The sequence below is a fragment of the Meles meles genome, chromosome 10 (genome assembly GCF_922984935.1).
Source record: "Meles meles chromosome 10, mMelMel3.1 paternal haplotype, whole genome shotgun sequence".
NCBI lineage: Eukaryota > Metazoa > Chordata > Mammalia > Carnivora > Mustelidae > Meles > Meles meles.
In genome coordinates, this window is record NC_060075.1 from 15,309,795 (window position 1) to 15,333,859 (window position 24,065).

At 44.9% G+C, this 24,065-nt stretch overlaps 1 protein-coding gene across 2 annotated transcripts in view; it reads left to right on the forward strand.

Moving 5' to 3' along the window:
* The first annotated feature begins 10,488 nt into the window (after nucleotides 1–10,488).
* ATP6V0A4 (ATPase H+ transporting V0 subunit a4) overlaps nucleotides 10,489–24,065 on the forward strand; it is a 54,841-nt gene continuing 41,264 nt past the window's right edge. The window contains exons 1-10 of one of the 2 annotated variants that reach the window (XM_046021529.1): nucleotides 10,489–10,506; nucleotides 10,628–10,693; nucleotides 13,782–13,915; nucleotides 15,331–15,409; nucleotides 15,694–15,788; nucleotides 19,045–19,170; nucleotides 19,631–19,725; nucleotides 20,779–20,905; nucleotides 22,753–22,835; nucleotides 23,467–23,560. In XM_046021529.1, the coding sequence (XP_045877485.1) occupies nucleotides 13,799–13,915; nucleotides 15,331–15,409; nucleotides 15,694–15,788; nucleotides 19,045–19,170; nucleotides 19,631–19,725; nucleotides 20,779–20,905; nucleotides 22,753–22,835; nucleotides 23,467–23,560 (816 nt within the window). In that variant the 5' untranslated portion in view covers nucleotides 10,489–10,506; nucleotides 10,628–10,693; nucleotides 13,782–13,798. Of the gene's footprint in view, nucleotides 10,507–10,627; nucleotides 10,694–12,126; nucleotides 12,184–13,781; nucleotides 13,916–15,330; nucleotides 15,410–15,693; nucleotides 15,789–19,044; nucleotides 19,171–19,630; nucleotides 19,726–20,778; nucleotides 20,906–22,752; nucleotides 22,836–23,466; nucleotides 23,561–24,065 lie in introns of those variants that run through there. The other variant, XM_046021530.1, reaches the window with a different exon arrangement.

The window sequence follows — 24,065 nt, forward strand, 5'->3', positions numbered from 1 at the left end:
GCCTCCCCAAGGAAGTTCGGAGTAAATATTATTACGGAAAAGGCAACTAAGTGGGGAGGTGCTCCTGAGTGCAAAATGGGGAGGTCTGAAAGGTAAAATACATCGGTGACAAACTTTGAGGCATTCTGTTCTCTTCATGAGGAAATTTTGTTTTCCTACATCTCACTGCCAGTCAGTCTGTGACTTGGCAAGTGAAGACAGAAAGGAGCGGAGTGTAAAGTAGTTCCGCGCTGGAGAAAGGAGATGCAGAGAGACGAGGCCAAGATATGTGGAGATGGAGGACAAGGAAGCGGGAGGGTCCCATGATGGAGGGTCTTCTCCTGAGGAGTGAGGTGGCCGCCTTTGAGGGGAGGGAGGTAAGATGAAATGGAGCAGGGCAGGAGAATGCGGCTGTCAGGGGGCTCTTTCTTTTTTAGGGAATAATCTTGGGTTGTAGAGTTCAGTTGTAGAACGACTCTCAGGGCCAGACTGACGTTGAAGGGCACCATTTTACACCATGACTACTCCCTGGGGAGGGTCCACGGCCAGGAGGGGATGGGGAAGTATGTGGAGAAGATTCTGGTTTGAGCACACATCACACTGACCTCAGTGTGCTGCAGTGACATGAGCTCTTGGACATTACTGCCAACAAATAGCATCTTTCTGCATGTGTGTGTGTACGTGGAATGTCATTCCCTCTCTTTTTAGCAACCTCAAATCATCCCCTCTGTCTCTAGCACTTTCCCTCTATGAATGCATCTCGGGAAGGATTGTGGATGGCGGGGGGGTCAGCGTCGGGCAGACGGTGAAGTGTGCCAGGCGGGTGGATGATACAATCCATTACATGAATGAAGGTGATCTGGCCGGAATTCAGTTCAGAAAAATTAGACACTGTTTTTGGAAGATCGGGTTGTTACTTTTGCAGCTAGAGTGTTATTTTTGGATTCAATTCCTTGCGAGTGTTTTAGCTTGCTCTCCACTTATCCCTTTTGGTTTTTTAAATTATGATGATCTCCTGTAAGGTGATCCGGCACCGCTGAAACTGTGGTCGAGCACAGTACCTTTGTAATCCCCTGTACTGGGACGTGGGAACAAAGGAGGCCCTTTGTTCAAAAGAATGTCCATTTGGAACAGTGTAAGTGGAGTGCTCACCTCTTTAGCTCCTCAAGAGTCATTTTATAGAAAATCCTCGGGGCACAGAAGTGCCTCGCCAGAGACCTGCATAGACAAGTATAAAGAGGCCCCAAATGTGCACTGCATCCCAGCCTTGTCTAAAGAATGGGATCACTGGCCCTAAAGTCTAAGTGTCAAAAACATTTTATAATAGAGGGAACTGAGTCTGTTGTAAGAAGTTTGTTTTTCTCAAGACCCGATGCCAAAGGTGTCAATTTCCGTTAAAGCATTGGGTTGAGAATTTTGAAGACTCATAAAAACGAGGCTTAATGACCAATAGGAAAACAACTGGCTTGCAGGGAAATGTCAAAGGCATCTTTGTATGATTCCAAGTGATTGTCTCACAGGCACCTAATGGGTAAGGAAAGGTAGAAGATGCTGCTTTCCAGAGGTGCTGGGCCGCTGGAGCTAACAGAATTATCTTGGACTATCAACTGTCTCTTCCTTGGAAAATAAGCGAAGTCTTCCCATGATGACAGTTTTCTCCTCAGTTCCTGTCCCGCTCCCTCCTTCCCTTTCACAGCCTGAGATCTCGAGAGAGTTTGAGAGTATCTGGCATTCGTCACCAGCCACTGACTTCCCAATTCCCTACTTGCTTCTTTAAATTCTGCCCCTGCGGGAGGTCCATCAAAGTCACCAGTAACCTCCAGAGTACAGACAGTGAGCACGCCATGATTCTTGAGACACTTTCTTCCCTTGACTTCTCTTCTGACTGTCCTCCTCGGTCTCTGTTTCTGGTCCATCTCCTCTGTCCTGCCTTCAAACCTTTGGGCTCTCCCACTCTGGGGCCTGACTTCATTGCCTCCCCCTTATTGTGGACTGAATTGTGTCCCTCTCACCCGCTCCCTGTTTCCATAGGGTGAAGTTCTAACCTCAGGACCTCAGAATGTGACCTTATTTGGAAATAACCTGTTCTATGTTAGTATCAATACCTATTTTTATGAAAATACTGTATTTTCCAAAACAATTTAGTGAAAAAGAATAGCAGGGATTCCTTTATTTTGCAAGTTTCCTTAATGGCTGACTTAATAGAAGACAGCTGGATACCTTTTGCATATCTATTTTTACTTTCGGACTTGTTGCTATATGTTTTTTGTTGAAATATGTGATGAAAATCTCGCCTCATATAAATATGTAGTTTGAAAAAAGGAAAAAATGGGGAGGCCTGGGTGGTTCAGTTTGTTAAGTGTCTGCCTCAGGTCAGGATCCCAGGGGGGTGGGATGGGGTCCCCATGGGGCTCCTGGTCCAGCAGGGAGCCTGCTTCTCCCTGTGTCTGCTGCTCCCCCTGCTTGTGCTCTCTCTCTCTCTCTCTCTGACAAATAAATAAAATCTTTTAAAAAAGTAAAAATAAATAAAAAATGGAAAAATGTTACTAGTCTTTTCAGGGAGTTGTGTATATCTTTCATTGATACTCTCCCGAAACTTAACAAGTAGTCATTTTTAAAAGCATAGGTACCATATGGAATCAGAAACCAAACCACTGACCTCTTCATTACAATCCCTTGGCTAATCGTGTGATTTCCGTGGATCATTTGCCCAAATGCGGCTGTATAACATCATGAATTGGGCATGTGGGAAATATCGGTTCCCTGAGTTTTGCAGATCTCCCAAATGCTGTCACATTTCATCATACAACCACTTAAAAAAAAAAATCACATTTATAAATATCCCCCACAGAAATAGCCTCATCAGAAAAGTTTTCAGCATTGAGAAGCTGTCAAGTTCCTGTTGGCGCAGAAAAGTTTTCCAAAATTTTAATTGTGGCTTGAAAGTTAGAATTTCATCATTGGCAACAAACAATGTCGGTTGTTTTCCTTTGAAATGACAGAATCGTTCGGACCGGCTCTGAGAATGCGCCCGCCAAATGCCTCTGCCTGAATAAGCATCACTTGTCAGCTGTTCCTCCAAGTAAAGAGGGCGTTTTCTGAAAAGAGCAGCTCATTCCACTGACAACTCACACCAGCGCTCTCCTGACTTCATTATGCCAGGGATGTGCTTTCTGGGTGCTTTCCGTTTTGTCCCCCAGGATATTAAAAATAAAACAATATCTTATGGTTTGCCTGGACCACGGCTCTGCCTGCTGGGGCTCTTGCCTCCCTCCCCACCCCCGCCCCTGGCTCTGGACCCATCAAGGGCACCAGCCGCTCTTGTGATAAAGCCACAGTCCTTAATAGGGTCCACGGCTCGTGGCTGTCCTCCTTGGGCTTGCTTGGCCAGAGCAATCCCACTCCCCGGCACTCCTTCTCTCTGCCCTATTTATCTGGACTTCTCTCCCCAAAGAAAAAGTCGGGTTGTGCAGCCCAGAGAGCTGTGTTCTCTCCTTCTGTGTACCCATCGCAGTTATTACACATTTGTCCCTGTGGTTATTTAATAATCTGATTACTGAGACCAGAGTGTCTCAGCTCTTGGAACCGCGCTACGGGGGTCCAAGTCCCCGTTTTACCACTTGCTAGCTGAGCAACCTTGAACTTGTCACCCGTCTCAGATTCCTAATCTGTAAACCAGGTAAATCACAACAATGAGGATTTAAATTATACCTATTTCTTCGGGCTTTGTCTTACATCAGGTCATAGAAAACCTCATCTGGGTATTAGCCATCGAAATTAGGATTATTATGTTTGAATGTCCTGCTAGACTTCACCAGAACAGGAATTGTTTTGTTCATGTTGTACTTTGTCTGGCACATCATAGTTACTCAGTACTTTTGAGATGATTTTCTTTTATTGTCAATGAAAATTTAGTTTTAATTAAATGTTTGAGTTTCTTTAAAGTAGTCAATGGGGGAATGCCTGGGTGGCTCAGTTGTTAGGCAGCTGCCTTTGGCTCAGTTCATGATCCCGGGTCCTAGGATAGAGCCCCCCATTGGGCTCCTTGATCATCAGGAAGCCTGCTTCTCCCTCTCTCACTCCCCCTGCTTGTGTTTCCTCTCTCGCTCTCTATTTCTAATAAATCAATAAAATCTTAAAAAAAATTAAAATGGGGCGCCTGAGTGGCTCAGTGGGTTAAGCCTCTGCCTTCAGCTCAGATCATGATCCCAGGGTCCTGGGATTGAACCCTGCATCAGTCTCTCTGCTCAGCAGGGAGCCTGCTTCCCCCTCTTTCTCTGCCTGCCTCTCTCTCTCTCTGTCAAAGAAATAAAATCCTTAAAAAAATAAAATAGTCAACGGATGCCAATTAAAAAAAATCAAGTGGTGCAAATAGTCTATCAAAATAACAATAAAGTCTCCTGCTCCCCTCCATGTGCAATTTTGTTCCCTAAGGATTACTTTTGTCTAGTTTTTTCTTCCTGTGGTTACTTTCAAAATCTCCAGATAATAAGCTGCCATTGCTATTCTTGATTTCTTTGCCTTAGACAGTATCTATTGACTTGTCCACTGCTTTAGATATGGTCTCTCCTTCCTCCACTAAAACGCAAGCTCCACGAAAGCAGTGACTTGGTTGTGTTTCCAGCTGTTCTGCAGAGCATAAAACAGAGCTGGACACATTGTAGGTGCTCCCCAAATAACCGTGGTGCCTAAAACAGAGCCTGACATATTCCAAAATAACCGCGGAATGAGTAAGTGGCTACATCAAGACACGCTTCTGGGAGTTTCTGCAGATGCTTAGCCTTTGGCTTGGCGAAGCACCAGTAATACTCAATGGAAATGAAATGCGCCCTATTTCTATCTTTGCTCTTGCACACTGTTATCTTCTGTCTCTTCTCTGATCAGTTTCCATATCCATTTTACAACTTACCCAGCTGTGAATATGAAGCCCGCTCAAGCTGCCGTTTTATTCTGTAACATTGTATCACTAAGGACTGACAGTTTCCCCCCCAAGGAATTTTTTGTATTGTTTCTCTCTTTATAGACAATAACTATTATTTGCAATGCAGAAATCCATAAAGCTCTAAGAACAAAAACAGTTTTTATGGACTTGGCAGCACAGACTGACCTGATTTAACATGAGGCAGGTATGATTTCTATTGATTCTTCATAGTAAGAATGTAAATATTTAAGTACAGAAGGATTAACATGCTTTGACTACAGGGTGCTGCCCCCAAGACCCACAAGGATATAATATATTGTCTGTATCTGGCTTAACTTTCTAAATGGAGAATATTCTGAAATCTGCAAGCCATCTGTCCCCAAGGTTTAAGATCTGTATCAAGAGCATTATGTGTTTGTTACAGAAATATCAAAGAATAAACAAAAGGACAAAGTACATAAATCTAGATCCAAACCCAACCCATTGTTATGATTTTAGTGTATTTCCTTCCACATCTTTCTATGCGGATTATTCATGTTGAAAAAAATTCAGTGATACTATATATACACTGTTTCATAAAATATTTTATCAACAGTGTTCCAAAAACGTATTTCCTTGTCAGTAGAACGCTTTTCATGCTGTTTTAATAGCTACCCTGTATTCTACCACACACATTTAACCCTCTTATCCTTTCCTTCTTCTGCAAAGTGGCCCCTGAAAAGGGTTCTGCAAAATCTCCAGGGTTCTGTGCATCAGTCTGAAAACCACCAATCTGACTCAGTGTCTTCATTTGGCAGTAAAGGAACTGAGTCTCACGATGGGGAGCCGTCCTCGCCCCCACCCCGGGGCTGCTCAGATCTCTTGAGCTAATTTGATTTAGAACACACATTCTCTGTCCTCTCTCCATGGTATAATGACAGCTAAGCACAAGTCTTCCTTGCTCTTACCAAAATCTTAAAAAAAATTTTTTTATTTTGAAATAATTATAGATTTCACAGAAAGTTGCAAACAGAACAGGGAGATTTTTTTAAAAGATTTTATTTATTTATTTTACAGACAGAGATCACAAGGAGGCAGAGAGGCAGGCAGAGAGAGAGGAAGGGAAGCAGGCTCCCTGCCAAGCAGAGAGCCTGATGCGGGGCTTGATCCCAGGACCCTGGGATCACGACCTGAGCAGAAGGCAGAGGCTTTAACCCACTGAGTCACCCAGGTGCCCCAGAACAGGGAGATTTTATATACCCCTCACACAGTCTTCCCCCATTGGTTACATAGGGAAATTGACAATGACATAAAGCTTGTTATATGGTTCTATGTCATTTTACCACATGCATGAATTCATATAACCAGCCCCATAATCAAGACAGAGAACTCTCCTGGGGCACCTGGGTGGCTCAGTGGGTTAAAGCCTCTGCTTTCGGCTCAGGACATGATCCCAGGGTCCTGGGATCCAGCCCCGCATCGAGCCCCGCATCGGGCTCTCTGCTCAGCAGGGAGCCTGCTTCCCTTCCTCTCTCTGCCTGCCTCTCTGCCTAATTATGATCTCTGTCTGTCAAATAAATAAAATCTTAAAAAAAAAAAAAAAGACAGAGAACTCTCCTGTCATTGTGAATGTTTCCCTCCTTATCCCTTCAGAGACCTGTGTACACACACCGTCCCCCCCCACCACTCCCAGCAGTCCTTATCCCTAACAACAGCTAGTTTGTTCTCCATCCCTATCATTTTTGTCATTTAGAGAATGTTGTATGATTGGAATCATACGCCGCGTGACTTTTTCAGATCGGTTTTTGTCACTGAGCATAATCACCTTGGGATCTCCCCAAGTTGTGTTTATTGATAATTTATTACTTTTCATGCTGAGTAATATCCTAACACATGGATATGCCCTAAGTAGGAAATTCTGGTCGTTTCCAGTTTTGGGCTATTACCAAAAAAGCTGCTGTGATTGATATATAGGTTTTTGTTTTGATGAATGTAAGTTCCCATTTCTCTGGGATCAATGGCATGAGTGTGACAGCTGGGGCCTAAGGAAAATGCCTATTTAGCCTTTTAGAAAACTACCGGACTGTTTTCCAGAGTGTAGCATTTCACATTTCCACTGGCAACGCATGACAGATCCAGTTTCTCCGCATTTTTGCCAGTGTTTGGAATTGTCACAATTTATTATTTGAGCTGTCCTAATAGGTACATACTGGTATCGTATCATGGTTTTAATTTGTATTTCCCTAATGACTAGTCATGTTGAACATCTCTTAGTTACCATCTGTACGTCCTTTTAGGTGAAATGTCTCTTTATGGCTTTGGCCCATTTTCTAACTGGATTTTTTACTGTTGAAGTTTGAAAACTTGATAAATTCTAGTTGAGTCCTTTATCAGATACGTGGCTTACATATATTTTCTCCCAGTTTTTTAGCTTGTCTTTTTGTCCTTTTTTTTTAAAAAAAAAAAAGATTGATTTATTTATTTGAGAGAGAGAAAGCACGTGAGTGGGGAGAGGGCAGGGGGAGGGACAGAGGGAGAGGGGGTCTTAAACGGACCCCATGGTGACTGCAGAGCCTTTCCTGGGGCCCAATCCCATGACCCTGAGATCACGACCTAAGCCAAAACCAAGAATCTGTGCTTAAGCAACGCACCACCCAGCTTCCCCTCTTTTTATCCTTTTTACAGGATCTTTGGCATAGAAAGTTTGTGTATCATTTTTTGGTTTGTTTTATGGATTGCATTTTATATGTCTTATCTAAGAATTTTTCACTAAGCCCTTTGTTCTGAAAATGCTTTACTATGTTTCTTCTCAGTTTTATAGTTTTACATTTTCTTTTCTTTTCTTCCCTCTTTCCTCCCCCTCTTTCTTCCTCCCTCCCTTCCTTCCTTCCTTGAGTTAGAGAGCAGGGGCTTTCACACACGTGGAGAAGGTGAGGGGCAGAGCATGAGAGAGAATCTCAAGCAGACTCTCCACTGAGCGAGAAGCCTGACTTGGGGCTCGAGCTCCCAAACCTGAGATCATGAGCTGAGCCAAAATCCAGAGTGGGATGCTTCACCGATGGAGCCATCCAAGCGCCCCTAGTTTCACGTTTTTAAATTTATGATCCATTTTGAGTTAATTTTTATAGAGGGTATGAGGTTTAGGTCTTGGTTCTGTTTTCAGCCCGTGGATGTCCGTTTGGTCTAGCACCATTTGCTGAGAAGGTGATCCTTCCTCACTGAAACGCGTTCCACCTTTGTCAAAAATCAGTTGACCTGACTTGTGTTGTGGGTTTATTTCTGGGTTCTCTATTTTCTTGCATTCACCTGCGCATCTATGTTTCCATCGGGACCACACTCTTGACTATTGTAGCTGTACAGTAAGTCTTGAAATCAGCTCGGGTAGTTTCTCCTACTTTAGTCTTCTATTCATTAGGCCTCTGCTGATATGACCCTCTCTGGGAGGAGAGGAGTGCCTGGTTATTGCTCTTCACAAGACCTCCATGCCCCCATGAGGGGGTGGTCCCATTACAGATGGACAGTCAGGGAAGTTCTCATTAGATCTCTTCTGATACTACCCAGCGAGGCTAACAAGGGGTGCCTTGTTATCACAGGGTGGGACTGGGAGTTCAGACTCTGGACTTGGCCTTCTCTGACATAATACTAGGGTGTCCCTTTGGTACATCTGGGTGAGGGTCGAAGTCTGGGCTTTCTACTTGGGCTTTGCCAGCATGAGTGGGCATGGGATCACGGTTTTTTCTGTGGTGTTCGGCTGAATGAGAGTGATTATTATCTGGAAGTCTTCTTTCTTGCTAGGCTGCCCCTTTCCTGATCCCTTGCCTGGAGAGAACAGGCTTTATTTGGGATTTTTTTCTATCTGCATATCCTGCTGCAAGCTTAGAATGTAATAGGCAAAAGAAACCCCAGAGAACTCACCTCTGTCGTTTCTCAGACCCTGAGTTTCCTAAAAGATCTTCTCTCTGCCTATCAGAGCCTTCTAATATTTATTATATATATAATGTTCAGGATTTTCTGTTTTACTTACTGGGAAGAAAAAGTATTTCTACTCCATCTTTCCAGAAGCAGAAGTCAAAGAATTTTTTTAAAAAAGTGAATCAAGGGGCGCCTGGGTGGCTCAGTGGGTTAAAAACTCTGCCTTCGGCTCAGGTCATGATCCTAGGGTCCTGGGATCGAGCCCCGCATCGGGCTCTCTGCTCTGCGGGGAGCCTGCTTCCTCCTCTCTCTCTGCCTGCCTCTCTGCCTACTTGTGATCTCTGTCTGCCAAATAAATAAATAAAATCTTAGAAAATAATAAAATAAAAAAGCAAATCAAGTAAGGAAGGTTGTTCCCTGCTTCAAAATTTCCAAGTGCTTCCCAGTGTGATTAGAATAAAATCCAAATTTCTTTTCGGCCCCTCAGAACAACCCCTGGCTTGGCCCCTGCTTCCGCTCTGACACACTTGCCCCGGCCACACTGGCTTCTTTTCCGTTGCTTGAACACCTTGCGAGACAACACCTTGCATAGTCATAAACAGGGGCTTTGCCTATCCTGAATGGCTGTGTGACCTCCAGCTACTTACTTAGCCTTTTTGTGCCTCTATTTCCTCGTATGTGACTTGAGACTAAGAACACTGCCAACCTCATAGGGTTATTGAAAAGATGAAGTGATTGACACAGGTAAAGTAATGAAATGTGCTCTGCAGGCATAGGGACATGGCCAGCAGGGGGGAGCACTCTAGGAATACATTAGCTATGGGGATGAGCTCTTGCATGGCTGGCTGTTCCTTGCTGCCCGGCTCCCTTCCCCCAGCTCCTTTTGTGCAAGCCCGGCTCATTTTAATCCTCTAAACCTCCAATGGCCGAGTTTGCTAATCTAAAGTAGCCTCTCCTCCTTTCTCGGAAGCCTAGCCTTCTATAATTAGCTCTTTTCATAATCTGCAGTATCTTGCTAATTTATTACTTGTTTACTGTTTGTCTCTTCCCTTCTGGACACAAGCTTCATGAGGGTAGGGACCTTGTCTCTTACTGCCCTATCCTCAGAGCCCGGAACAGAGCGGCACATAGTACACTCTCAATAAATATTTACTGGGCGGATGAAAGAATTCAGGTCATTTATGGTTACACACTTATGACACAGGATGCTGCAATAGACATTATACGATCTTAAAAATTTTTTCATAGGATGAAATCCCTAAAGTGGGATTTATCACTGGGTCTGAGGATATGCAAATTGCCTTTTTGACAGATTGCATTAATTTATTGTCTGGCAGGGGTTCCTATGAGTGTGCCGTACGTCTGCACCCTCCACTTAGGGCTTTTAGGAGGAAAAAAAAGCAAGCCTTGAAATACAGTCTCCCTCCTATACTTCCACATTCACAATAATTGCCTAATATTCTGTTATACTTTGCAGAGAAGGGCACTGGGAGCGTGGGGTTAAATTGCCTCCCTGGGGTCGCACAGGGTTAATGAGAGCTGGGATCCTGGCTCAGGCAGTTTGGTTCTAAACTCTGCTCTTAACCCTCAAGATGTGCTTTTTCTCTCTGTGTCCTTCAGTGATTCCTGGGCCCCGGGACGTTTGAGGACAGCTGCCCCATCCACGGAGGGGGAGACACAGTGACTCCCAGCTGGGCCGAAGAGCAGAATGAGAGGTGGGCAGGGGAAGGGGCAGGAGGAGGGAGGCATCGGTTGGGGGGCTGGTAGGGGGCTCCCCCTCGCCTCAACTTCCCCTGACGAGAGAGGCAGAATGAGCGTTGGTCATTCTCCTTGTAGTTTTCTGTTCTCATGCTTCAGCTCTGCCTCGTCGCTCCTGAGTTCAGCCTTCGGAACTTGGTCCAGGTGAGTCTGCTGTCGGGGGTTCTCCCTGTTGGGATGCGTGGCTGCGGCCAAGAGACCAAGCATTGCCTTCCCTACAGGCCTCGTCCCAGGCCACCTGCTCCAGCGGAGGCCCTGACCTTCACGCCCCCAGGTTCAAACAGCCCCTGCTCGGCTGAGCACCCCACACTCGTCACCCTGCGGCCTCCCAGGGTAAAGGTCCATTCTGCACCACATTCTGCACCAGCAGTAGTTCTAATTTGTCGATGCCGAGGAATCCCCCAAGGGGGTCATTGAAAAGACAGATCTCAGACAGCCTGGGAAATGCGAACATTGACGGGATATTGGATTTTAAGGAATTACTGGTCGAATGGGGCAACCGTGGAATCACGTATCGTGAAGATGATTATGTACCTTCTAGAGATACATACTAAAATACTCTGAAAGACACGATATGTGTGGGATTCGCTTCCAAACAGTCTGGGCTGGGTAGGAGAAGCGGGTGAGGGCCCTTGTGGTACAGAATTCACCAGGCGATGCTGTCCGTGGGGCTTCCTTCTTGCGTTCTCTATACTCTCGCAAATGCTTCAGTGTTTCCACAATAAAAAGTAAGAGACAAACAAACAGAAAAATAGCCCCCCTTTCGTTCTAGGGTACGTCTTCCAGGCACCCCGGGTGGGTGCATGGGGGGATTTGCCCCCGTGCCGGGCTCATTAATGGGCACGAGTGGCCTCTGCAGAGGAACTTACCCCGAACCAGGACACGTGGCGGTACCCGCTTCACCCCTCGCTCCTTAGCCCCCCGCCCACCCCAATAAACGGGGAAGACAGGAAAGGAGTCAAATGGTGACTCCTACGTGTGGCCCTGACTCTGTTTACCTGGGTCAGGCCGGAAGCGTGACTTTTCGCTACAGACTCGTCATCGGTGGATTCTCTTTTAAAAGTAAAGTATCTTCGAAGACGTTGTGAGGGTGGGGGGCGCGATACTCTTTTCGTTTCCAGAACGACTTCATTTTTACAGTGATAAGGAGTGGTCAGTGTGCTCCGTCTCTAGGGCCCTTCGAAGGCCTCTAGAAACCTCTCCCAAAACTTCTGCTGGCTGCAGGGTGAGTTATTTTCCTTAAAGAAGAAAGTCACCGCTTCCCGGTGGGGCCCCGAGGTCGTGGCCCTGGGCACAGGTGGCTGGGGGAGGGTGGGAGTTCAAGCAGGGCTGGCCGGTGAGGCAGGTTTGTCCTCGCCCACGGGCAGGTGTTGATACAACAGCGCTCGCTCTGGGCTCCGGAGCACCTAGGGAGGAGGAGTCCTGGGAGGGGCTGGTGGCCGCAGGGAAGCCACCTGAGGAACCCCCAAGCCAGGCTGGTCCCGGCCTGCCACTCACAAGCTCTGACCAAACACCACTGGCCCAGGGCGGCAGGAGGGGGCATGCTTGGGGGGGTTGGTCTGAGGAAGAACCCAGAGCGGCAGCCCTTGCCCTACCGCAGACACCTGCCTAGGACCTGCTGGGACAAAGCTGGGGTAAGAAGGCTTCTCACCTTGGGTTCTTGGTCTGCTTGGTGCTGATGTCTGTCTCTCTCTCTTCTACGGAAACATTGCCTTCTTTACCAGAAGGGGGAGTATGAAAAGTTTTGATTCATCTAGGTGTCAAAAGGCAAAAAAATGGAGGTTCAGACCAGATGTTTGGGTTCTAACCAGTACACTGGTTAGGAGCCAGCTTCTGAGCACCAGCTTTGTGGTTGAGCGAGGCTGGTGATAGAATGGAAAACGTGGCATAGTTCTAACCTCATGGAATTTACTGGCCAGTAGGCAACACGACGGTTAAATAAGTAATTGCCGGTGATTTATATTCTGGGATTTATATTCTGGGGGTGCTTGGTTCACCTGGTGTTGGTGGTGGTCTGGAAGGGCTTATGGAAGAAGAGGGTCTTGACACTGAGGCTCCCATGACGGGATTATGTTGGGTGTGTGGGATACGGGTAGGGGGGAGAGTGAGGTTCCAGATCATGGGGAAAGCGTGGACAAAAGTCTTGAGGCAGGAGGGAGCTCTGGGAGAAGTTCCGTGTGTCTGGAGAGCAACATGAAAAGAAATGAAGCTGGAGGGGAAGGCAGAAGCCAGATAGGCAGCGCGAGGATTTTCGCTTTATTTTATGAGAAATAGACATAATAGAAGACTTAAAGCAGGGAAGGGATAAACCCAGTGTCTGGCAAACAGGAGCTACTGTATACCTTATAAAATGAAATGTGCGAAAGGGGCCCATTCTGGAGGTGTGGTGGTTATTCTGGAAGGTCGGTCTTTGGGGCAAACAATTTGTCTTGGCAGTGGCAGCACAGTCCAGAGGGTCTTGGCTGAGAATGGATTCTCCATGAACACCCTTTTTCCCTATAGAGGACTGACAGATTTATTTCATGCCGGCTGACTGCACTGGGTTCTGGAGGTCAGCTTCATCACTTTCCCGGTGATGGATATCTAGGTTAGATCCACTTATTACAATTATTATATACGATGTTATCAGAAACATCCTTGTGCATCCATTTTCCCATACATCTCCAAGTTGGTCTGGATGAAGAGCCACAGAAATCCGGGGTCATTGGTAGGAGTAATACAAAATTTGATAGACACTGACATATCACTCTCCAAAAAAGCTGCACAAACTTACACTTCAAGTACTAAGTGTATGAAAATGCCTGCTCTCTCGCACCATCTACAACAGGAGTTTATTATCGTATTTTTTTTAAAGATTTTATTTATTTATTTGACAGAGAGAGATCACAAGTAGGCAGAGAGGCAGGTAAAGAGAGAGAGGGAAGCAGGCTCCCTGCGGAGCAGAGAGCCCGATGCAGGACTCGATCCCAGGACCCTGAGATCATGACCTGAGCCAAGGCAGCGGCTTAACCCACTGAGCCACCCAGGAGCCCTATAATTGTATTTTTTAATCCTTCGCCAATCCAGTAGGTGGTGAAAAGTGCTATCTTGTTTTTGTTTATATTTTTTAAAATTAGGAGCCATTCCTGTTGGATTTTTTTCTCATGTTGGATATTAACATACTGCCGCAAAAGCCAGTTTCGATCTAAGGTTTCTACGCCCTTATTCTCTCCAACATCTTTTTCTCCCGCAGACCGAGGCTGTGTCAAGATGGCGTCCGTGTTTCGCAGTGAGGAGATGTGTCTGTCCCAACTGTTTCTCCAGGTGGAGGCTGCCTATTGCTGTGTGGCTGAGCTTGGGGAGCTCGGATTGGTTCAGTTCAAAGACGTAGGTGCCGTGTTCTTGGAAGGCCAGAGGAAGGTGGGGTGGGAATAGACGTCACTTTCACACCACTATTTTTTTTTTAAGATTTTTTATTTATTTATTTGACAGACAGAGATCACAAGTAGGCAGAGAGGCAGACAGAGAGAAAGAGAGGAGGAGGAAGCAGGCTCCCCACTGAGCAGAGAGCCCCATGCGGGACTCGATCCCAGGACCCTGAGATCATGACCTGAGCCGAAGGCAGCGGCTTAACCCACTGAGCCACCCAGGCGCCCCCACACCACTTTTTAGTAGTAAACCAAGTGCAGGGAGAAGAGCCCTGAGCAAGGATAGATGGAATTCCATTTGGTTCAAGTTGTTCCGGCTAAGATGTGGGATAACATTGAGCAAGGGATTTGCATACGTGTTCTCCTTTCCTCCATCTGTAGCTCCTCTCTAGGAATGTTCTGAAGCCCTACTACAGTCAGTACCTGTTAGACGGCATTATCCGTCCTTTTGTAAGTGGTGTCTTCGAAGAATTTGATCTCTCTGATGGGCCTGTAGATTACCAAACCTTGTTCCGAGGACAGAAACCAGTACTTCCTAATTAGGCAGTCTGAGGACAAAGTATCCTGGGGCGCACCGTCTCCTTACGGTGGATATTCTAGGGCTACATGGTCTTGAGTGTGATGTTGGGGTATCATTTCCCAGAGGTGGTTTCCTTACCAAGCTTTTTTGAATCTGATTTAGAATATTATTCTATTAATTCTATTTATTACTATTTATTCTATTTATTATTCTATTATTCTATTAATTAATAATTCTACTAATATTAATATAAATTTACCCCTTTACTTCCTCACCAAGGTCACAGTCAGAACTAAGCCCCTGCAGGGAAGGGTCATGACTTGGTCTTTGCATCCTTAGTTCCTAGTATAGGACCCGATGGAAGGTAGTTCCTCAGTGACATTTACTGGGTAGGAAGCGGGTTTTGTTGGTGATTCTGGTAACTTTGGAAGCAGCTATGCAATTTCAGGATCTTCTGGCATTCCTGATTCCACTGAGGCTTTCAAGGCTCATTGGGATGTAAATGCCGCTAAAAGTAAGGAAACCTTGTCAGTGGGAGGACTGTCTCTTAGAAGTGTAGGAAGACCAGAGCTGAGGCATTTGGGGGATTAAGAGTAGCATTTAAGAATTTAAGAACATTAAGAATAAACCCAAATTACATTTGGAGGTGTGAGACTATCAAGGTTTTTGCCTGTAACTCATGTCTTGTGCATGGAAATATTTCCTAAAATGATTCCAGCAACATTTTCCAGCATTAAGAAAAAACAAAACAAAAAACAAAGCAGAACAAAAAACACAACAACAAAATAAACCAAAGGGAACAAATCGATGGCTGTTGATACCAATGGGCGTCTTGTGGTTTCTCCCCACTCTAGTTGAATGTGAACGTGAACAGCTTCCAAAGGAAATTTGTGAATGAAGTGAGGAGGTGTGAGTCACTGGAGAGAATCCTCCGTAAGCTGATTTTCTGTTTACTGTCTAAATGGCAACTGGTGGGGAGGTAGGTGGTTTGCAAGACTGGATTATAACAAACATTGTCCTATTTGAATAGGGGCAAAGTGTTCTTGGGACAGCGTGGGGCCGTGGGGCCGGGAGGGTTGGGGCCCAGATGCTGTGGCAGGTCCCGGGAGCAATTTGGGCAGCTGAGCCGGCTGAAAGTCGGTTGTCTGCTTGGATCCATTTCTCAGGTTAGAAAACACAATCACCTTGGGCCTTCTGGTGGGGGTTTCATCCCACAGGTTTTCTGGAAGATGAGATGCAAAATGAGATTGTGCCTCAATTGCCCGAGAGGCCCCCACCGACCCCTCTTCCACGGGAAATGATTACGCTGGAGGTATGTTGAGCCAAGAACATTCTAGCCATCGGGCTTCCCTCTTTTCCTCTCTACTTCCTTTTATAAAACACTGACTGCCTGCCATGTACAAGGTTCCTTAGAGAGAAAGAAAACATGGCCATGCAATCTAGAAGCTTCTAGAGGAGGTAGCGGAGGAAGAAGGGAAGGCTGGGCAGTGGGAGAGGATGTCAAAAGGTAGGCTGAGCCAGATCCTGGAAGGCCCTGCAGATCTTGATTTTAAAAATTGGATATTTTATCCTCAGAAGAGGAAGGGCCCACTAAAGGAGGCAGGAAGGTAGGTGGGGAAGTTTCACTGCCAAGCCTTATCTCTGCCTGGGTTTGTTTTTTCCTTTTAAGATAACTTCAGATTCTTGAAATTTTTGAAACTGTTAGTGGTATAAATAAAGATACTCTAACAGAGATATGAGACTTGCAACTCCACTGGAAAAAAGAGAGAGAGAGAGAGAGAGAAAGAAAACAAAAGAAAAAAAATCAGTGCGTTTGGTATTGGCCGACTGGTTGGTTTTGAAACTCTACCCTCTCATACATTCATAGTGGTAAGCAGTTAGATAAGGTAATGGGATATGTACCAACAGTCCCTACTCAGTATTTTCCTCTTGGGTATTATTTATTGTTGTTGTTTTTAAAGATTTATTTATTTGTTTTGGAGGGGGAGAGTGAGCGGGTGTCGGGGGCAGAGGGAGAGGGAGATGCTTAAGCAGACTCTGCACAGAGTGTGGGGTCCGAGGCAGGGGCTCGATCCCACGACCTTGAGATTATGACCAGAGCTGAAACCAAGAGTCGGAAGCTTAACTGACTGAGCCGTGCAGGCACCCCTGGATGTTAATTACTGTAAAGATGAAATTAGAACAACACAAGCTTATGAGTAACAATATGTATCTAACCATTGATCAAGGGGACGGACTGATTCAACTGAGGTAGCAGTTAGTGGGGTGTTCCCCCAGCATTCCTAGGGAGGGGAGTCCTTCTGGCTAGAGTACACAGTTGGCTTTGGGCCCTTGTCTTGCAGAATTTCTAAAGAGGCTTTCATAACAATCCTAGAGGAAGTATTAATTCAAAAAGAAAAAAAATCTACCCACCAATCCATCATCTCAGCAAAAACTGCCTTTTCTGTTCTCAGGTTTTATCCTTATCAGCTATGTATTTATGTAATTATTATATGTCCATAATCTACATTATAATTTTCTCCTTTTTGCATGTACTATCGTATTGTAAACTGTTTCTTAAATAATGCATGATTCTCCAAAATGTTTTTTTTTTTTTTAAAGATTTTATTTATTTATTTGACAGAGATCACAAATAGACAGAGAGGCAGGCAGAGAGAGAGAGAGAGAGGGAAGCAGACTCACTGCTGAGCAGAGGGCCCGATGCGGGACTCGATCCCAGGACCCTGAGATCATGACCTGAGCCGAAGGCAGTGGCTTAACCCACTGAGCCACCCAGGCACCCTCCAAAATGTTTTTAAAAGCAGCATTATTTTTAATAGAATCATTAAGTGGATAGAGCAAATCGTTAAGAAATGGGGATTTCATCCCCCCCCCCAACTCTGCACCACTAATATCTGTCTTTTACTAGGTGACCTTAATCCATTTTCACATATCATGGTTGCTGATTTACTGGCACTTGTCTTCGTTAAATATTGAGTTGATAGAGTAGAATTTAAAAAAAATATGTGTAAGGTATAAGGAATAATGATACAGCAAACATCTAGTGCCGTCACCCTATATGATGTTAAAGGTGACCACGGTGATGCTCTTAAAGCCTTCTGCGCACCCCTCCCCTCCCCCTCCTTCTCCTCCCCCTCTCTTCCCCCCTACTCCTCCAACCTTGAGATTATCTTGTTCTGAATTTTATATTTTTCTTTTCCTTGTTTTTTCATAGTTTTATCATATATTTAGTCTTCTAAATAGCATATGATTTAGCTTTGCACATCTTAGTTTTATATAAATGGAATCATAATGTTTCTTCTTTTGCAACTTGCTGGGTTTTTTTTTTTTTTTACATCATTTTATTTTTTAAGACACCATGTTGTTTCATGTTTCTGAAATTAATTTGTTTTCACTGCTGGGCAGTGTTTCTTTTATTGCATGTACCATACTTTATGGAACTTTATTCATTTACTGTTGATGGGCATTTGGATAAATGAGAAATGAGCTTTCATATTTTTAAATTATAAAGCAAACCTTAGTGCATTCATGAATTGTGTCCAAAAGAGACTTGATCTTTACCTATTAGATTTTGAATTTCAATACCTATATCTTACATTTCTAAGATTTCTTAATGATTCCCCTTTTATATTTACCTTTTCTTTCATTTTAGGACATGTTGGTTTAATAATTTCTTGGTATGTGAGTGTGTATGTGTGTTTAAGTGATGCCTTCTCATATCTCTTTGAGCTTTCTAAAAAAAGCCTTAGGGGTGCCCGGGTGGCTCAGTGGGTTAAAGCCTCTGCCTTCAGCTCAGGTCATGGTCCCAGGGTCCTGGGATGGAGACCCCCATCAGGCTCTCCGCTCAGCAGGGAGCCTGCTTCCTCCTCTCTCTCTGCCTGCCTCTCTGCCTACTTGTGATCTCTGTCTGTCTAATAAATAAATAAATCTTTAAAAAAAAGCCTTAAATTCTTTTTCAGACTAATCCATAAAAATAATTTCACCCAATGTAAATTTGTGTTCTGATTGTTTATTTTTAAAAAAATTTTCTTATCTTTAGATTTCTTCTTGAGATTTGTTTTGTATGCTCATTTTGGAAGGAAGATTGTTTTTTCCTTTGTTTTTGTCTTCTTGCCTGTTGTGCTCACATTTCTCTCTATAGCTTTTTTTACTTGCTTGTACCTGGTTCTCCAGACTCCAACCCAGAACTAGAGATTCCTCTTTTTATCTTTCATCATTACAGCATGTTTGAGGCAGAAGGAATTCTCAACATGTAAATTCACTCCAGCTTTTCCTTTTTTGTGTTTTAAATGGGGGAGAGACATTCAATTTGCTGAAATGCCTTGGCTTCTTCAGGAAGCTAATTCTCCTTCCCCCAGAGTGTTTTCTAATCCTCCCTATTTGATAAAAATGTATCTAGCTTATAGCTGCACAATTATTTCGAGTTGGACTAAACATGCCACCGGACTTCTGGCTACATTATGATACACTGAATTCTTCTTTAATATTTAGTCATTTGTAGTGGTTAATGTACAGTAAATATCTCAGCACTGTCTGCCTGCTTTCCCTTCTTTTTCCATTCTGCATAGACTCTTCTAGAAAAACTAGAAGGAGAATTACAGGAAGCCAACCAGAACCAGCAGGCTTTGAAGAAAAGCTTCCTAGAACTGACTGAACTCAAACATCTCCTGAAGAAAACCCAAGACTTCTTTGAGGTTGTTATCTGGGGACTATTTATTAAAGGGACCTTTCCCCCAGAGCCTCAAGTTTCCATCTGGAAAACTGGCTGGTTTGGAATATGCTAATCACACTTGTTTCTGTCCCATGTTGAGGTCGTTAGTTGAGGGGGGGAGGGCATTCTGGGTGAAATGTGGTGCCAATTTGAACTAAACACAAAAATATTATGATGCTTGTTAGGAAATATGTGCCCTAAACACGCCAATAGTCTTGGAAGTGAGAACAGAGCACAACAGTGAGTTTGGGCTGATTTGGGATTTTGGTGTGAAAGACCGGGGAAGTTCATGATCTGGCAAAGACCCCTCAACTTTTTGAATTCTGTTAACCATCTGTGGAAAATTAAAGTTTTGTTAAAAATAGCCAAACCTTTGTGATGTAGGGAGCTTTGAAGATCGCCTAAATACATTTAAGAGAAAGCAGGTTTCCTTTGACTTTCAGACGGAAACCAACCTCACTGATGATTTCTTTACGGAAGACACTTCGGGTCTCCTGGAGTTAAGAGCGACGCCTGCCTACGTGTCGGGAAAGCTGGGGTTAGTGGAACTCTGCTCTAAAAGTTACATGAGTGCCTGGAGTGTGATAGATTTCCCTGAGGGTTTGAGCAAGTGAATGAATGAATGAATGAATGAATGAATGAACAAGCCACTGGAAAGTGGGCTATTTCACATGAATATAGACTTCCCCACAGTAATAAACCCAAGAGTAACCTTTTCAGGCTGGTGGGGTGGAAGGTAGTGTTACCTTCTTGTTAATGGTGAAACTAACATTCTGGGAGCCTGAAGACTGCAAAGTTTGTGTTGTTCCTACATGAGGAGGTTGTGGGGAGAATTATTTAGATGGATTTTCTCAACGGGTCCCTGCTTCCTTCTCTTGGAAATACTGCGTTGGCAATAAAACAGATTTGAAATTTGCTGTTTGAAGTGCAATTGGCAATGAGGTAGCTATATGATCACGTTGTCCATAAGAAGGAGTAATACGGTATTAAAATGCGTGGTGATTCAAAACGGTGGGATTTCCTTCAGTGTCCACGTACAATGGATAGGTATGCACTGAAAACATTTGATCAGGAGGTTAGATAGGATCAGCGTAGTCTGAAGTAAAAGACCAATGAAAGTAACTGTTTTAAAGTTAATATGAAAAGTTTCAACTGGAAATTATCTAGACACCGGGATGCTTTTAAAAGTAGAGATAAATGGAAATCAGTATGTCTGTTTCACTTCTAGTACATTATTTATAAAAATGCACAGAGCCCGTTGTTGAGTAGTTGGAACAGTTCCTTTCTTTAGTTGGGGTGCCCTAATGGATGGGCTATCCTGTTTCTAGTTGCAAGTAAGTGACTTTGTAGCATCGGGGTGATTAAGGAAGTCTCAGCACATCAGAGGAAACAGGAGGCCAAAAGGGACTTGGGGCAAGCAGGGGCTGGGCTGCCGAGCGGCCTCGGAACCCCGGCCAGCTAGGGAGTCCTCCTCGTGCCCAGAGGGCAGTGGGTCTCCGTGTCGTGCCGATGCGTCCTCGGGTCCTACGGGGCCATCTCCCTGTGCCCCGCTCCCTGGACCTCAGCAATGCCTCCCTGTCTGCCTGCCCAGGTTCACGGCCGGGGTGATCAACAGGGAGCGGATGGCTTCCTTTGAGAGGCTGCTGTGGCGAGTGTGCCGAGGGAACATCTACCTGAAGTTCAGTGAGGTCGACACGACTCTGGAGGACCCCGTCACGGTGGGTGTCGAGGGCTGTGGGGAACTGTGTCCTCGGTTTCCTGGGGCCCTCGTCTGGGGGGGGGGGGGTTCTCTGAAGCAGGGGTCTTCCGTTCTGTGAAGCTAATAGCTACTGCCTTTCTTTCTCCTGGCTTTTCTCTTCCCCCAATTTTTGTCAAAAAAAAAAAAAAGTATAAAAGGTCAATTCAAGGACTGATTGTTGTGGACACCCTACGTTGTTGTGAACACCCCACAACTAACTGTTCATGCTTCCAAGACGCAGCTGTACCAGGTCCTGGAAACTTCGCAGCGCTCCTGCCCCATGAGGCGGCCGCTGGGTCTTCCTCACCAAGAGCTAAGCATTGGGTTCAGTCAGTGCACAAGTTTCAGTGTGCATCTGGGCAGGAGCGACCTGGGCATCTTGTTCAAACGAACCCTTGGAAATAGTGTAAAGCGGCTCCCCCCCCCCAATCCTAAATAATGTTCCCGGGGTTCCCATGAGCAGTTGTCAAAGTAACGATTCATTTTATCTTCTTTTCAATCGATGCCTAAGATCTCCAGTGAGTTCATGTGACCTTGTCTATCTACTTACGGACTCTGTTTCCAAGTTTTCTCCAGAATCTAGACACTATGATGAACATCTCCGTGCATGTCATTTTTATTTTCTTTTGAATTACTTCCTTGGTGTACATTCAGGGAAATAGGTTTACTGGCTTAAAGGGTATGGGCATTTTCATGACTCTTGGTGGCTCCTGACAAATGGGTTTTCAGTGGGGCCATACCTGATCCTAGTGGCCTGAGTGGCATGTGGTGGGTACACTGGATTGGCTGTAACTTTTCCAACAATGGATTTCATTATTTTGCCCTTACTGCCCTCTACCCCAAACGAAGTGAGTGTAAAACAGCACGTTTCTTGGCTTGAACAATTTCACGTATGGTTGTAAAATATATTTTCTTTCTTGTGGATTATCAAACTTGGACTTGAGAATCACATTTTAATCGGAGTTCCTATGGACATAAAATGAATCAAAAATTAGACGTGGCTTTCCCTTTGTTAAACACCCACTCACCCTGGAAATGTAAATATTGCGTGTGAGTTAACTCTGGCGAGCTAGGTCTGCTCTTTTCATTTTAAGTCTTATAATAATAACCTGGTTTCTCTCTTCTGCATGGTTTCTTGTTTCTGAACCCACCTCTTAAGTATAGTGTTAGAGCTGAATACGGGCTTGGCTGTGGTCTGGCTGGTGTAGCGAGTAGTGGGGTTGTTGTTTTAAGGCTGCCTTGGCCTCTCTCAGTGGCCTTGCCCTCAACCATAAAGAAGTATAAACTTAGATCAACGGGGAGAAGCTGACGTTTTCCAGTTGTGATCTTTTTAAAAAAATTTTTTTATTTTGAGTGCCTGGGTGACTCAGTTAAGCATTTGCCTTCGGCTCAGGTCATGGTCCTGGAGTCCTGAGATCGAGCCATGCCCTGGGCTCCCTCTGCCCTTCACCCTGCTCATACTCTCTCTCCCTTTTGCTCTCTCTCTCTCTCAAATAAATAAAATCTTAAAAAAATTTGTTTTTAAGTAATCTCTATACTTATAGAAATTGAACTTATACCCTGAGATCAAGAATGACATGGCCTACCAAGTGAGCCAGCCAGGCACCCCTCTGGTTGTAATTTTTAAATTTAGAAAAAAAAAAAAAATCTAAAAACAGGATTTTACATTTCTATTACATTATAACCAAAAAGAAAAAATTTATACATATATAAAATTACATATACATGTTATTATATATATTATATAATATATAGTTTTATACAGATAAAATATACAGATAAAACTATGTTTATATTTATATAGTGTTTACTGTTCTAATTTTCCAGAAAGAAGAAATTAAGAAGAACATATTCATCATATTTTATCAAGGAGAGCAACTCAGGCGGAAGGTCAAGAAGATCTGTGAAGGGTAAGCGGCTGTCCGCGGCCCTTCCATCAGTGACGCGGGTCGCGGTCAGGTGAAGAGGTGTGTGAGACAAGTGCTTTTGACTGAGGGTTCCTCTGAGGTCCCTCAAGATTTTAAAGCAACTCTCCTGCATTTGAGCAGATAGCGGTAAAAATGCAACCGATCTTCAAGAGCTGTGGGAACAGGAGCGGAGAGGACCTGGAAGGAGACATTATAACCACATCAGTGCCTTCCTCTCACGCCCTCCATCAGCCGCTAAGAAGCAGGCACACCTCACGCTGAGGTGCTTCTGATTCTACAGAATCCATTTACTCCAGCGGAAAGGATTCGGTAGACAAAGATGGTATCGCAGTAATATATTCTGTAGTCTCGTTTACCTAAAAGCTTCCAGGTTCTTCAGTTTGAGTGGCGCTCATGCAGATAATGGAATAGTAGCTTGAATTTAAAGAGTGCCGAGCGAGGCGTTGGGAACTCTTAGAATGGGGACTCATTTTCCGACTGCCGAAGAGACAATTATTCTAGAAAAAGGTGGTCCTCTAACCAGAGGCCGCAAGTGATGGCTTTGGCAGAAGGCGACGTGGGGCATGCTTTTCAGTGGTCACCCCCTGTGACCTTCGGAATGTCCAAAACACAGGTTTCGAGCCACCATCTACCCCTGCCCGGAGCCCGCCGCAGAGCGCAGAGAGATGCTGGCCGGCGTCAACGTGAAGCTGGAGGATTTAATCACTGTGAGTGAGGAGCTGAGGCGCGTGACCGCAGTGGGGGCTGCGAGGGGGGCGACCTTTGTCATTTCCATGGAAGTCCCGCATCCCAGGGCCCTCGCTTCCAGGCGGGCTGGAATGTTAGCTGTGCTCTCCCAGCGATCACGACGGGAGTTTTCATCATCGGAACAGAGTGTTCAGTAAGCTGGGGGTGGTGATTCTGAATGTCAGGACGGCTCTGCCTGGGCTTGGCATTGACCGCAGCCCCAGTGAGCTGTTGGGTGGCCGGCCCAGTCGGATAGAAGGAGCCCTTTGTGGTGAGCCCGGCCTGGGCCACAGCCAGTCTGACTGATTCTTTTTCCATTGACTCACCCAGTTGTTTGAGCGGACCAACTCCTTCTGTAAGAACAGTGAGTGAGGCTAGCGTCACCACGTGAGCACACCCCAAATTCACAGCCTCTTGAAAGTCAGTTGTCATCTTGGGTGGCACTCAGCACTTAGGTGATTGGAGCACTTGCTTCAAAAAGCTTTG